Genomic DNA, 15,686 nt, shown 5'->3' with positions numbered 1-15,686 from the left:
AAAAAAAAAAAAAAAGTATGTATGGTCACCCTATTGTAACCGATATCGATTATTTGCGAGTTTATGAGGCGATAACCGATATGCATAACTGAACCATTTATCGGTGGATCTGACATTACAAAACTGATATCTGATTATGGAAAAATGCACAAATATCGGGAAAAAATATTGGTAAAACCGATTAACGGTCCATCAAAAGTTTTGTGTAACACAACAATACAATAATGACTCCAAAACAAAGGCAAAAGTAGTCTAAACATCTTTAATTGTCAGTTACATATATTTACATAATAAGAAATTATATATGTACATCTTCTCAAATAGTGCATCAAAAGCACCTGAATAAAAAAAAAAAGGCAACTCAGTAATTTTACAACAATAAGCTCAAGTGGACACATCGTCAGCAGGATCAAATGAAACATTACAAACTTAATATTAGATCCCATAAGCAACCACACAATAGCAAGTTTGTTCATTCGTTCAATCTCATATAATTAAGGTCAGTGCATTTAAGTCATTTAATGCTTGTGGCAGAGTAGCACATGGTCGTTATTGCTTCAGATATACTCACAGCAGCAAACAAAAGGGCTCTTGAATATATTTTCTTTTCAATACTACTCAAACTAACTTAGGTCCAGTATGTATGATGTAATACAACTTTCCAATGTAATAAACTCTTTTAACCAATTAACACTTTGGTACAACTTTCTTTTTCAATGAGTAGCTTCATTGGATGAGTATGGGCCACTGTGCAAGATTTTGGACTGAATGTGAGATGTTGGAATGATGTTCCGGCTCAAACATTAATACAATTCTCATTCAAACAAACATCAAACTAGTGCAAATTAAAGAACCAACAAGACATTTTTTGTCTAACAACGGACAGAAAACATACAAAGTGCCATTTTTTGGTAGGTGCAAAATGTTAAAGCAAAAAGGCCTTCAAATTTACAATTAAAGACCAGTATTAAGCCTCATTTGTGAAACTTGAACTTTGTAGTAACTTCCACAAGAATGGTTTTACAAATTGGTTTTATTTATATTTCTGGTTAAAATGTTCACAAAACCAAAACAATTTATGCATACTATGCATATGCGTATTTACGCAATTATGCATAAATTGTTTTTGGAATAACCAGAGCAAATTTCAGTCTAAAATGGTTTTTTACGAAAAAGCAAATTGAATTTCTGTACAAAATAGTGCAAAAAATAATTCTTACATAAATAGTTGCATTCAGTTCAATATGCCGATTTACACTTCAATCGTTAACAGACATGTACATAAAAATTTGTTTTACTTGAAATTCGTAGTTTACTTGTGGTACATTGTTGCATTAAATTAATATTATTTATTTATTTACAAATTATTAAATTAATTTGGCTCACATTTCACGAATGAGGCCTTTTGTTTTAGTAGCTTTGATCTTTAACACAGTAAGCTTGGACCTGGCACTTCTAGAAACCTCTGGAGAAACACAGATTGTGCAAAACAAAGAGGCACACAACAGGTTATACGCTAAAATATAACCAACAAAAAGCAGATAGACAATAACATTACACATAAATCCCTACACATAAAAGCTTACCACAGGACTCAACAGCCTGTTGATTAAAAATAAATTGGATTTTTAAGGATAGAGGCAACAAACAAACAAAACACGGCACATAGTAAAAAACAATACGATTTTGTGTCTGAAGGCGGCAGTCCTTAAAAAGCAGAAACGTCTTGTTTGCACATAAAACTCTTTAGCATTAATGATCCATTGTGCTGCAGTCAGCAGGACTTTTAGAGCAGCTTATTTTGGACGGGAATCAAGAAACGTTTGGCTGAATATCAGTCACTACATTCACTGCTGCGCTGTGCTCTGGTGAAATCTTACTGGCATTGTGTGTTAGGTCCCGCTGGCCTCGTCCTCCTCTCTGTCCTCCTGCTCCTCCATGTTCTTGCGAGCCATCCGCTCTCTCCTCTCGGCGAGTCTCAGACAGCGGGGACACTGCTTCCCACCCTTAAAGCAGGTCTTATGATAGCACGCATGGCAATCTGCACAACAAAAAAACAGACCATTACAACCAACCACCATAACATGGGAAAAAGACCTAAAGAAAACATTGTAGTTTAGCTTAATAAATGTATAAATAAATGCATTGATGTATAAATAAGTGCATAAATGCATATATAAATAAATAAATGCATGTATAAATAATAGCAGAAATAAATAAAAAGCTGAATAAATAAAAAATAAAAAACAGAAATGTATAAATGCATATAAACACAAATATAAATGTATGCATACATTTATGCATTTTATTAATTTATGCATATAAATAAATGCAGAAATAATTGTATAAATAACATAAAAAAATAATATAAACATTATGTATTATTATATATTAAGGAAGAAAATCATAAATAAATGCATAAATAAATCCATAAACACAAACAAATAATTGTATAAAAACATGCATAAATAAATGTGTACATAATTGCACACAGAAACAAATTTATAAATAAATAAATACCTTTCAGTTTATAAATAAATACATGTATAAATTCATAACAAACTTATAAATAAATGTATAAATGCATAAACTTAACATAAATGCATAAATTAATGTTGAAATAAATGCTTAAAGAAATATAGAAAAAACAATAAATGTAGAAATAAAAGAATAAATAAAAAGCAGAATAAAAGCAGAAACGCAGAAATTCATATAAACAAACAAATGCATACATAAATGTATAAAGAAATGCATATCTTTATTTATATATACATTTAATATATATTTTATTAATGCAAAAATTCATAAAAATCGCATAAATGTATAAATAAATCCATAAATAAAGGAAGAAATAAATCCATGAATGCATAAACAAATAATTGTATAAAATACTATTTAAAATAAATTGAAAATACTTTTCAATTTATAAATAAATAAATGTATACATGCATAACATACATTTATTTCTAATGTAGAAATGTATGAAATAAAAAATAAATAAACAAATAAATGCAGAAATAAACTAAATTAGAAATACTTTTCAATTTATAAAAAAATAAATATTTATTTATATATACATTTAATATATATTTTATTAATGCAAAAATTCATAAAAATCGCATAAATGTATAAATAAATCCATAAATAAAGGAAGAAATAAATCCATGAATGCATAAACAAATAATTGTATAAAATACTATTTAAAATAAATTGAAAATACTTTTCAATTTATAAATAAATAAATGTATACATGCATAACATACATTTATTTCTAATGTAGAAATGTATGAAATAATAAATAAATAAATAAACAAATAAATGCAGAAATAAACTAAATTAGAAATACTTTTCAATTTATAAATAAATAAATGTATAAATGCATAATAAATGCATTTAGAAATAAATACATACATAAATAAATGCATTAATCAATCAATCAACCAATCAATAAGAGGGTCACCTTCACAGCGCAGGCACTTGCTGAGCTCGTAGGGGAAGATAATGTCCTTGTCATTTCCACAGAACTCACAAATGAAGCCCTTGGCCTGGCAGAGCTGTGGGGGAACAACAACAGAAGAAGAACAAATAAACCTGATAAATCTAGATCAACCGCAAATCTAGACCATAAAATATCACCTAAACCAGTGTTCTCAAACTCAATTCCTGGAGGCCCACAGCTCTGCACAGTTTCGCTCCAACCCAAATCAAACACACCTGATCCAGCTAATCAAGGTCTTCAGGATCACTAGGAACTTCCAAGCAGGTGTGAGTCGGAGCTGGTTGGAGCTAAACTCTGCAGAGCTGTGGGCCCTCCAGGAATTGAGTTTGAGACCACTGACCTAAACAAACGCAATGTTATGTAACTACTCACCACGCAGTCCGTGACGTGGCTGGAGCCGAGGCGCAGCAGATCTCGCAGCTTTGGCCCCAGACCGCCGCTGCGGACAGCCGTGAGGTCGTTGAGAGAGAACAGGTGAAAGTCTTCGGTCAGATGTCCAGGAAGAGTGTCGAACTGATCCAGAACCCTGTCAACAGAACAGAGACTTGAGACGCAGCGCTCTTCAGTGCCGTCTCGAAGAAAAAGTGCAGGAAAAACACTCACTCTTGAGCCAAACGGCACATTCTTAAGAGGTTCTTCATGTGGTTCAACTGTTCCCTCAATGCCTGTAATACAGGAAATTCATTCTTAATGAAGCAATACAAATCACAATTAGAAACATTAATTATATTATATTATAAGTACAAAAATCTGGGGTAAGAATACTCAAGCATTCTTTCAAAAATGATTTGATCGAAAGTAAAGAAAAAACACAGTAAAAATGGTAATATTGTGAAATATTATTACAATTCAACCACTTTTTTTAGTACATTTTAAAATATTATTTATTCCTGTCATGGCAAAGCTGAATTTTCAGCAGCTTAAATGTTTCTTTGATGAATAGAACATTTAAAAGAACAACATTTATTTAAAACCGAAATATTTTGTAACATTATACATGTCTTTACTGTCACTTTTGATCAATTTAATGCATCCTCGCTGAATAAAAGTATTCATTACAAAAAATATCTTACTGACCTCAAACTTTTGAACAGTAGTGTATATATTTAGCGCATTTATATAAACTACATTTTGTTACATATTTTATAATATATTATATTAGTATTTTATTAATTATTACACTATTACAACAAAACAACAGATTTGCATTTTTAATTTTGAACAATATACTTCCCAAAAGATAAAACTAAATTACTGTGTTCTTCGTGCTTAGCAAAAAGTTACTTTTAATGGTTTAATCCATCCTTACAAAATAAACATAAGAAATTAAATATATATATATATATATTAGGGGTGTAACGGTACACAAACATTACGGTTCGGTACGTACCTCGGATTTGACGTCACGGTAAAGTATAGTTTCGGTACAGCAGGAGGAAAAACTATACATAAAATTGCTTTTTTTAATTATTATTATTAAACAATGGTTTACTGAACAAATTGCTCTCTTTAAATAAATTAAATTACAATTAAATCTACCTTAGGTTATGCAATAAACAGGGAGTTCATTTACATTACTATAAGGTTACAATTAACAACAGAGCCCAAACTTAAATTGAATTACTATTTATTTTTATATATAATAATCGACACTCAACTAAAAAAAAAAAAAAAAATGTATGCAAACATATAAACTACACATAATGTAGTTATTAAATTAACTTCTAAATTAGACAATTTCTGCCTATTTGTTGTTGAAATATATTCATTTACACAGTGGCTGTCATAAATTGTTTCATAACACATTTATTCAAACATGCATTAAATAATTAAGACCACTATCAGATAACGTAGGGATGGGCGATATCTTTTGCGATATACCGGTAAAAATTCTCCCCATGATAAGAATTAGTCTTCCTGCGATAATAACGATAAAGTCTAGTTGTTGACACATTTCTGTGCAGAACGTGAAACTGAGGAGGAGTTTATCGCTAAATGAGAAGCTCCTTCTACAATCTGTAACTGGTTTGGTTAGGACTGTACAGAGCACAAAAAATCGGTCTGAATAAATGTACTACAGTAGCACGTGTGCGATACAGTTTTGCATGTTTATGAGCCTGTTTACAAAACTGTTGTCCAACAAAGATATCATTTATTGACATGCTTTTTCTCAAAATTAACTTAATAACAGTTGAGTGTTTGAAATAACTTCTTTTTGTGACCAGACATGGTTTCATATTACAGAATGATAGTATTATATACAGTGATAAAGGCTATGTCGATTAACATTGCATTATAAATATACTTTCCTTATAAAAAATAACCAAGATTGCTTGAAGAACACAGATAAATCATATATTTTGTGCAATCGTATGTTTATTGTCTTCAAGTTTCATCAGTTTAAATTTCTCTATCTCCGTTGTGCGTTTTATTCAGCGATAACTGGATTGCTTCGCCCCAATTCACCTACTTATACTATGCCCTAAAAGTATGTACTGTTGAAGAAAAAGTACATACTTTTGAGTATGTAGCAAAATAGTAGGCAAGCTTTGGGACATACTACTTCGCCATAACTGCGTCATTAACATATGCTCTGTTGCTTAGTTATGTGCATTCTGTCACTGTTTAAACTGCACTGTCAATCATCTTATCACAGTTAACATCATCCACATTTCGTTTAATTAAATTTCCTACCGTATTGGAGAGAAATGAAGAGGCACGTTGATCGTCGCGGGTCTATCATGTCGAGAACGGCTCATGTGTTTGCATAATGATGCATTTGAAAGTTAATGACCAAACATATCATTAAACATGTTCACAATGTTTCTACAGATGAAATATAACACGCATAACATTAAATAAATATTTTTAATCAGGTTAGACATTGATTATCTATCACTCAAACCCCTTTCTCTGCCTGTGCGTCGGTCTCGCATATCCGCCATGTTTGTAGTTTTTAAACACTTTTTATGTGTTTGTAATTATAATCGAATCCTCGTCCGCCGCGCAATGTGTTGTGGGCAATATTAGCCGTTAGAGTGTGCATCGATCTGCTCTTCGAATTGTAATCTCAAGTAGTAGACCATCCGGGAATCTTTGGCATACTCTTTTCAACATACTATGATTTGGGACATACTAATTCTATTTTCGAATACTATTTAGGACGGATAGAATGTGAATTGGGACGCAGCAGATACCTTTGTCCATATTAGGGATTTCCTGGAGTGTGGTCAGTAGTATTACTTCTGCGATGCATATGTGGAGTTTCTGCACAAGGGCGCCCTCCGGCTTCCAGTATGAATTAAACAGTCATTACATTACGTGTGTACTCAGTAATGCTCACAACACCCTATTTTGGGTAAAAAATAGGAAAGATAATACTTTTCTCTAAAGACACAGAATTCCCTGAATTATCGTCATTGATATCGTCATCACAATAAATACCAGAAATATCGTGATAAACTTTTAAGCCCATATCACCCATCCCTAGTATATAGTCTGATATTTCACGAAATGCTCTTCTCTAGACTACATTTCTCTAGCAAATAACGAGCTGTAGACACTGATGACTTGCCGGAGGTAAATGCAATGCTACGTGACATTTTTCTACAAGCTGTTTTATTGACGTCTTTCCGCAATTGGAACACTGATTGAGTGATTACATGAGATGTTCATTCATGTTTATTTTGTGTAAAACTAGTAGTAAAGAGGAAGGGATGATCCTGTTCCGAAAATTTTCGGTACGAATACCGAATACGGTACCGTTACACCCCTAATATATATATAGTATTCATAAAGTATTCATACCCCTTCATTTTTTTCCATGTTTTTGTTATGTTGCTGCCTTATGTTAAACTGCTTTATATTACTTTTTTTCCACATCAATCTACACTCCATACACCATAATGGTAAAGCAAAAACAGGTTTTTAACATCTTTGCAAATTTATTAAAAATAAAAAAACTTAAATGATTCCATTGAATAAGTATTCATACCCTTATCTGGGACAGCTGAAATTTAGCTCAGGAGCATTCATATTGCTTGCAGATGTTACTACACTTCGAGTGAGGTTAACTGGTGGCAAATTTATTTGAATGGGTATGATTTGGAAAGGCATACACGTCTTAACAAAAGGTTTAACAGCTGATGATGCATATCAGAGCAAAAACTAAGCCCTGAGGTAAAAAAAACTGCGTGTAGAGCTCAGAAACAGGTCTGCGTCAAGCCACACATCTGGGGAGGAGTTCAGAAAAAAATTCTGCTTCATTGAAGGGTCACAGAAGCATATAGTCTCTATTACCCTTAATGGAAGAAGTTTGAAACAACCAGGACTCTTCCTTGAGCTGGCCTCCTGGCCAAACTGACCAACTTATGGAGAAGGGCTTTGGTTATAGTGGTGAGCAAGAAGCTGATGGTCACTCTAGTTGAGCTCCATGATCATATGTAGAGACAGGAGAAATCTACAGAAGGACAAACATCACTGCAACACTCCACCGATCATGGCTTTATGGCGGTGTGGCCAAAATCAATCCTCTCCATGGCTACCGGTTGCGGCTCGCATCAAGTTCAAGACATTGATGCTTGCATATAGAACAGCCACAGGCTCAGCACCCGCCTACTTCCACTCACTACTACGAATCTACATCCCCTCCAGAAGTCTGAGATCGGCTAGTGAGCGACACCTCGTGGTATCATCACAGAGAGGCTCAAAATCACTTTCCAGAACATTCTCGTTCACCATTCCTGGCTGGTGGAATGATCTTCCCACCCCTATCCGGAATGCTGAATCCCTGATAATTTTCAAACAACAACAGCTGAAAACTCATCTCTTTAAACGCTACTTGACTTCATTCTAAATAAAAAAATTAAAAAGGCACTTTGTCTTTCTCTTTATTTATTCCTTCCCTTTCTAGCTTGTAATTATTTGAACAATGCCTGAAACTTGGTATTACTAGCACTTCCTGTATCTGTTTGCCACTTTAAGAAGAATCGCTTTATGTATTCCCCAATTGTAAGTCGCTTTGGATAAAAGCGTCTCCAAAATGACTAAATGTAAATGTATGTATATGTAAATGTAAATGTATTTATATTTATTTTATTTTTATACTTATTTTTATAATTTTTTATTTATTTATCTATTTTATTTTATATAATGCTTATTTATTTAAATTCCATGTTATATATCATTGTATTATGGTATTAAATTAATATTTATATATTATTATCACACTATTACTACAAAACTAACTAAATTAGTAAATTCAGCTAAATTGATGTATCAATTCTTAAAGAGGAACAAATGTTGGTGTTTAAAAAGAAGCCACTATTACGGTCATGAGACTGTGTGTAACATACGCGCACTGTTTCCAGGGCTTTGACTTTCTTGTACAGGCCGCTGTTGATGTCGTTCAGGTTGAAGAGCGGATCTCCTGCGATCTTGGCCAGCAAGTCCCTGGAAAAGTTGCTGACGTAGCTTTTACTGAAGTCCCACTTCCTGAGGATCTTTCCTGGCACAACGGCCTGCGCGTTCTCATGACAGCACTGGCAAAAGTAGCGGCCCAGATACTCACAGTACCTCAGCCTCTTGATGTAGTCTATTACACAGAGAAGCCACCAGCGTAAACCCACAGAGTCAAGGAAATCAAGCTGTATTTGTACAACGCATGTGTGTTGTGTACCTGGATCGATGCGAATGCCGCAGCCGGCGCAGCGGTAGTTCTGTTTGGCCACCACCACTTTCCTCCTGACAGATCAATGGAGAGATACATACGTTACAGAATCATGTCATGAAGGGAATGAAGCTGAACACTGATGGAGATGGTCTCACTTTGGAGGAGGGTGGATGTTGAAGATGATCTGTGGTCTGGGAGGAGCCCACTCCAAATTCCCTCGCACTCGGATGCGTAACTTGTAAATGTCTGCGTGTTCGCCGTCGTCAGGTGAAATGGGAAGAGAATCTGGTATTGGAAGAAGCTTTAAAACAAAATAACAGCAACAAAAAGCACGTGCTCAAATTAGCAGAAATTTAGACATATTCAGTTACAATCAAAATTTAAGGCAAGACACTATGGGCTTTTTCATGCACTTATAAAATTAGAGATTTTGAGCTGTTTTGAGTCCATAAGAAAACAGGAAAGATACACCTTTAAGTGTTTATTTTATTACACTTGATCTATTTGCATCTGGAGATTTTAATGCGCTCTTTTAAAGATTTAAAGGAATAGTTCACCCAAAAATGAAAATTAGCCCATGATTTACTCACCCTCAAGGCATTCTATGCATTTATGACTTTCTTCTTTCAAACGAATACAATCAGAGTTATATTTAAAAATATCCTGGCTCTTCCAAGCTTTATAATGGCAGTGAATGGGTGTCGAGATTTTGAAGCCCAAAAAAATGCATCTATCCATCATAAAAAAAAGTGCTCCAGACGGCTCCAGGGAGTTATTACAGGCAAATTAACGCATTTGTGTAAGAAAAATTTCCATATTTAAAACTTTATAAACCGTAATCTCCGTAACCACAACCATAATCTCAAACCACCCAGAACAGCTTGCGCGTATGACAGTTAGCGTAAACTAGAGATTACTGTTTATAACATTTTAAATATGGATATTTTTTTCTTACACAAAAGCATTGATTCACTTCAGAAGGCCTTTATTAACCCCCTAGAGCTGTCTGGAGCACTTTTTATGATGAATGGATGCACTTTTTTTGGGCTTCAAAATCTCGACACCCATTCACTGTCATTATAAAACTTGGAAGAGCCAGGATATTTTTTTTATATAACTCCGATAGTATTCGTCTGAAAGAAAAAAGTAATATACACCTAGGATGGCTTGAGAGTAGGGCTGTGCAAATAATCGAATGCGATATTCATGCGCATCTCGTCAGCATGTGCTTTCAGATGGAGCGGTATTTACTACACAGAGCTGTAGTTCACTGACAAGCTACGCAATATCGCATTCATTATCACCAATGAATCGCCTGCGATTATGAACGCGATACTGCGTAGCTTGTCAGTGAACTACGGCTCTGTGTAGTAAATGCCGCTCCATCTGAAAGCACGTGCTGGAGATTTACTAAATGAGCGTAAATGTGGAAGTTCTTCAAAGATTTCTTATCCTGTTGCGCCCTCTATAGGACCAGCGACTAGTCGACATCAAGCTTAAAGCGTCATGGCAGAGCATTGAAGTCGACTAGTTGGTGCAACTCCTAGTAAATAGCCTCTATCTCTATTTACACTTAGTGCAAACAGCCGCAGCCTAAACAATAGGGGTGTAACGATACATGTATTCGTACCGAACCGTCACGGTACGGACATCTCGGTTCGGTGCATGAGGCCTTACAACGAATACAGGCAATTCTCCCTCAATCCAGAAGGGGGCGCCCGCAGAAATGCAACGCTGTTTGATAACCGTCAGCAGAAGAACAGCGAATGCCATGAGTTGCGCACTTGAAAACAAAGCCCACTAGACAATGACCATGTGCTGATTCTGAATGCGTCTCTTACTGACAAAGGAGTATACTTTAAAGGCTTGGCAACTCAACTGTTTGCGAAATGGAGCTTTGTGCTCGTGTATCCTACCTCTCTCATTTGGCACAAATCAAAATATTCCATAATATTTCCATATTTGTGATGTTTCCAAATGCTAAACTATTATTTATTATGTAAATAGACTTTGTACTTCAGTCGGCATTCCAACGGTGACACATAGGCGAGCGCGCTGACGTTTGGTTCACTGTATTTTATTTTGATACCAACTTGTTATTTTATTTTGACAGTACTAACTGCGCTGTGAAGTAAGCAATGCTGAAACTGATATGTTTTGTGTGTGTGTGCGCCGGCGCGATTACTTCAACTGTTTCCTTATACCAGCAGAATCAACTTAAAACACTCCTATTGTCTTATTAATAATGCATCACTGTAAAAGGTGTACTTTTATTTGTGTACACTCACATTGAAAACAAAACATTGTGCTTTTGTAAAATAAAGAAAACAAATAGGATGTCGCTTTCTGCCATTTGAGTTTCCTTTCTGTGAACAAATTAATCGTGTCACAAAAATGAACAAACTCAGCATATATAGGATTTTTTTCCCTTGTTTTTCTGTTAACTAACTAAATCAAATATATTTCAAGTATGTATTCCTTATGTATACATGTACAGCAGATTTTATATATATAACATAATTTAATATAATATTTAGTATTTTCACGTCTAGGTGGAAAAAATAAAAATTTGTACTACTGTGTTTAAAATAAATGAAAAAAAACCTAGCATAGTATTCTTTTTTTCTCATGTTGTACCGAAATCGTATCGAACCGTGACATCTGTGTACCGTTACACCCCTACTATACAAATATATCAACCGTTACTTTCCAATACGGTCAGTATCGCAGAAAACTGCGTTTCAGGCCTAAGGATGTAAATAAAGAAGTCGTGGTACTTTTTGAGGGGCGTCGTGCTCTGGAACCAGCCAGTCGAGCTCTGAGGCGGCGGGAAGCTGCATGCCCTCAAACTGTCTGAGGAGACCCATCGCCACTGACTCTGCGGAGTTTGACTGTAGCATTGATGGAGAGCTGAGCGAACAGACATTACAGCAGATCACAAATCAGTTCTGGATACCACTCAAAACCACTGGACTTCATGACCACAAAAAGATCAGCCAAAACAAAGACAGATTTGCGATGTTCTTACAAGGAGTCGGAGCTGAGGAAGGACTTGCTGCTGGACGCACTGCGTTTGATGTCTGCATCTGACAACAATGAGAATAAAACAGTTAAAACTTTCTCCAATGAGATCTACTGTATAAGAAGAGCTATATATTTTTACATTATTGCATGCTTGGCTGAGCAACACTTAGCGTCCGTAAAATATTTGGAGAAATCTGAATAATTAAAGGGTTACTCCACCCCAAAATGAAAATTCTGTCATTAATTACTAACCCTCACGTCGTTCCAAACCCATAAGACCTCCGTTCATCTCACACAAATTAAGGCTACGTTCACACTGTCAGTTTTGGGGGTTGATAACCGCATTTTCTTTACAGGTGTGAGTCTCGAAATGTCCCGTTCACACAGCAGCTTACAGTTGTGTTTTGAATACCATCTGTATGAACGTGCAACGGGAGTCAAGCCCGTATTCCTTACCATTTACCATAGCGCCAGTGACCAAAGTAAAATCAAAGATGGCGACGTCCAAAAACTGAAAGTCTTACACTTTCTGACACGACAAGAGTCCAATCGAGCCGCGAGTTCATCCGTCAAATCTTCATTAACCGACAGCAGCTTTTAAATTTGGGTGGAGAGCGGAGCATTTGAATCGCGCGCAGAACACAAAACTGACCGGCTCTAAAACTTTCAGATGACACGCAGCTCATTTCTCCATCACTGTAAGTTACCGAAAACACACGTGAAAACACGTAACACACGCTAAGACACGCGTTTGTGCAGCAGAGCGGCTCTCTCTCACACTGTATGACGTGACAGGCAGCTAGTTGTCCAGTCCGGTTCCGTTCACATAGCGCGTTGTGAGTCCTGAAAATTTACGGGTGTGATTTCAGTTACAGAATGCGGTTGTCATGCCCGTAAACAACCAAATTGTGTGTGAACGTAACCGTATTAAGGACTCAAAAACAGGACTGACATCCGTATTATGCTGCTCTATGTACGTGGCCTAAGATATTTTTGATGAATTCTGAGAGCTCTGACCCTCCCATAGACAGCAATGTAATTACGACGATCAAGGTCCAGAAACGTAGCAAGGAGATCGGTAAAATTTACGTTTACGTTCAGCGGATATTCTCAAAAATGGCACCAGGGTGACGTGGGGGAGACGAATTGTTGAATAAAGCCGTTATTTTTGTTTTCTTTGCGGTCGGATAGAAAGTAGGCTAGGCTACGCATAATATGGAGATTTACTTGTAAATATTAATATGTATTTCTATAGCTCTGACTGATTTTAAAAATGTAGTTTTGACAGCCCCTGAAAGGGGTCTTACTGACATTGAATGAGCGCTGTAGCGTATTCTTCAACCGCTCAGGTAAAGACATGCATTTATTGCTTGGACGGAGCAAGAACACCTGAAATGCATGTGCAGATTCAGTCGAGAGATAAAGTTTACCCTCTTCAACTTAATGCTGTTGAACTGAATTTACAGAGCAGTTTGAACGAATCGATTGAATGAATGACTGAATCATTCACTTATTTCTGTAAAGTTGCTTTGAATTTCAAGAATCTTTAATAACAACTTTATCTTTAATTAATCGGCACATGATGTGCATGTTAATTAATTAATCTTATTAATTTGAGGTTATTTTGATTAATTAGCACATTATGTAATTAATTAGATTTAAAAAAAACAAAAAAAACAATCAATCACTTGACAGCCCTATTTAAAACATAAGAAATACACAACTGCTGTCTATGGAGGGTCAGAGAGCTCTCATAATTCATCAAAAATATCTTAACTTGTGTTCCGAAGATGATCGAAGGACTTACGGGTTTGGGACGACATGAGGGTGAGTAATTAATGACAGAATTTTCGTTTTGGGGTGGAGTAAACATTATTTGGGATCCAGGTTATTCAGTCCTTGACCTTGAAAACTTGGCCCCCTGCATATAGCCTGGACTGAAAGAAGGGTCTGAATGCTCGATATTTGAGTTTGAGGCTTTCAGGTTAAGGGGTCATGAGGTCAGCACTAATGCACAGTTGTATTAATGATTGACCTTCAGAAAATGGGGGTAAAGAAAAGGCTTGGGGGCAGAGAGGGTAGAAGGGGCAGAAAAAGGAAGGGAATGAAGTCAGGGACCTGTTTGAGAGAGATAACAGAGATGGCCATGAAAATGCATCCATCACCCAGCGGCTAAGCCCATCTACTCTTTGTGCATCAGCGTGGCCGCATTGACTGAGAGTAGCTTGGAAGGCAATCTGTTGGGGGTGGGGAGCGGAGGAGAGTGCAGATGAGGATTGCCCTGGGCAGGCCAGAAGGATGCTGCATTGCTTATTCAACAGAGGAAGATCTTTCAGAAGATAGAGGCCCACCAATCTCCTCAATGAGGCTCAGTCGAGCAGCAGGACTTGCTCAGGAGATAGCTAATTTAGTGAACAGAGCAGGCGGTTACAGGGCTGGATGACAGACGGCTTAGGTGAGCCATGTGTGCGGAGGGAGGGATGTATTGGAAGGGGGAAGTGCTGCACTTATACATGATCAAAGGGGCAAGGGGCTGTCGCATATGGCGCATGCTGGAAAAAAATGGAAGGAGAGAGATGACTGTGTTGTGAAGTTATCGTTGTTATTTATCTTCACTTTTTTGAAGGTCGTAAAAGAAAACATCAGCATATTACTTTACAGGTAATACATACTTTGGCTTTTAGGAAATCTAGGTCACATATTGTCACGAGGTCACATGTATTACATATGCAATTTCCTGGTATACTTTCATTATTCTAAAGTACATTATTTAATAACGTATCTCTGGATACAGAATTCATCTTCTTGCAGAGTTACATAATCGGTCACTTCATTTTGAAGGGCCAATTCTATCGCTCTTTACTTACCCTTAGAGCAGGGTGCGAATTAGGGGGTTGGGGGTTCTTGATCCCCCCCTGATGGACATCAAAACTAGATGTAGGGGGGGTCATATAGAAAGTAGGCTAGCCTACGCATAATATGGAGATTTACTTGTAAATATTAATATGTATTTCTATAGCTCTTAAAAATGTTAAAAATGTAGTTTTGACAGCCCCTGAAAGGGGTCTTACTGACATTGAATGAGCGCTGTATCAACCGCTCCAACCGCTCAGGTAAAGACATGCATTTATTGCTTGGACGGAGCAAGAACACCTGTCCTGAAATGCATGTGCAGATTCAGTCGAGAGATAAAGTTTACCCTCTTCAACTTAATGCTGTTGAACTGAATTTACGGAGCAAACTATTTGCTAAAATAACCATTAACAGCAATACAGCGCGGTTCCAGTGTCAGATGCGCGTGAAAGCTGCATGTGTTACTATAACAAACACTGCGTGTTTTCTTTCAGAATCATCATTGGCGTTTAGAAAGACAAAAATAGGTTACATAAAAGTTTTTACCTACAGTAAAAATGAAGATAAGGTGTGAATAATTACATTTTAGACACATTGTCAGTAATTTCACTAATGAAAATAAAGCCCTAGGACAGGGGT

The 15,686-nt window shown here is 36.1% G+C and overlaps 1 protein-coding gene across 2 annotated transcripts in view; it reads right to left on the bottom strand.

The window, feature by feature from the left end:
• Nucleotides 1-248: 248 nt before the first annotated feature.
• LOC107732676 (run domain Beclin-1-interacting and cysteine-rich domain-containing protein-like) overlaps nucleotides 249-15,686 on the bottom strand; it is a 35,635-nt gene continuing 20,197 nt past the window's right edge. For both annotated transcript variants that reach the window (XM_016544084.1, XM_016544085.1), the window contains 9 exons: nucleotides 12,199-12,256; nucleotides 11,948-12,080; nucleotides 9,326-9,471; nucleotides 9,177-9,241; nucleotides 8,854-9,092; nucleotides 4,103-4,164; nucleotides 3,872-4,025; nucleotides 3,461-3,554; nucleotides 249-2,041 (listed from right to left, as the gene is read on the bottom strand). In XM_016544084.1, the coding sequence (XP_016399570.1) occupies nucleotides 1,893-2,041; nucleotides 3,461-3,554; nucleotides 3,872-4,025; nucleotides 4,103-4,164; nucleotides 8,854-9,092; nucleotides 9,177-9,241; nucleotides 9,326-9,471; nucleotides 11,948-12,080; nucleotides 12,199-12,256 (1,100 nt within the window). In that variant the 3' untranslated portion in view covers nucleotides 249-1,892. The remainder of the gene's footprint in view (nucleotides 2,042-3,460; nucleotides 3,555-3,871; nucleotides 4,026-4,102; nucleotides 4,165-8,853; nucleotides 9,093-9,176; nucleotides 9,242-9,325; nucleotides 9,472-11,947; nucleotides 12,081-12,198; nucleotides 12,257-15,686) is intronic.

The sequence above is a fragment of the Sinocyclocheilus rhinocerous genome, unplaced genomic scaffold (assembly GCF_001515625.1).
Source record: "Sinocyclocheilus rhinocerous isolate Xijiao unplaced genomic scaffold, SAMN03320098_v1.1 scaffold579, whole genome shotgun sequence".
NCBI lineage: Eukaryota > Metazoa > Chordata > Actinopteri > Cypriniformes > Cyprinidae > Sinocyclocheilus > Sinocyclocheilus rhinocerous.
The sequence above is the reverse complement of the archived record's forward strand: the minus strand, read 5'-3'. Positions and strand labels throughout refer to the sequence as shown.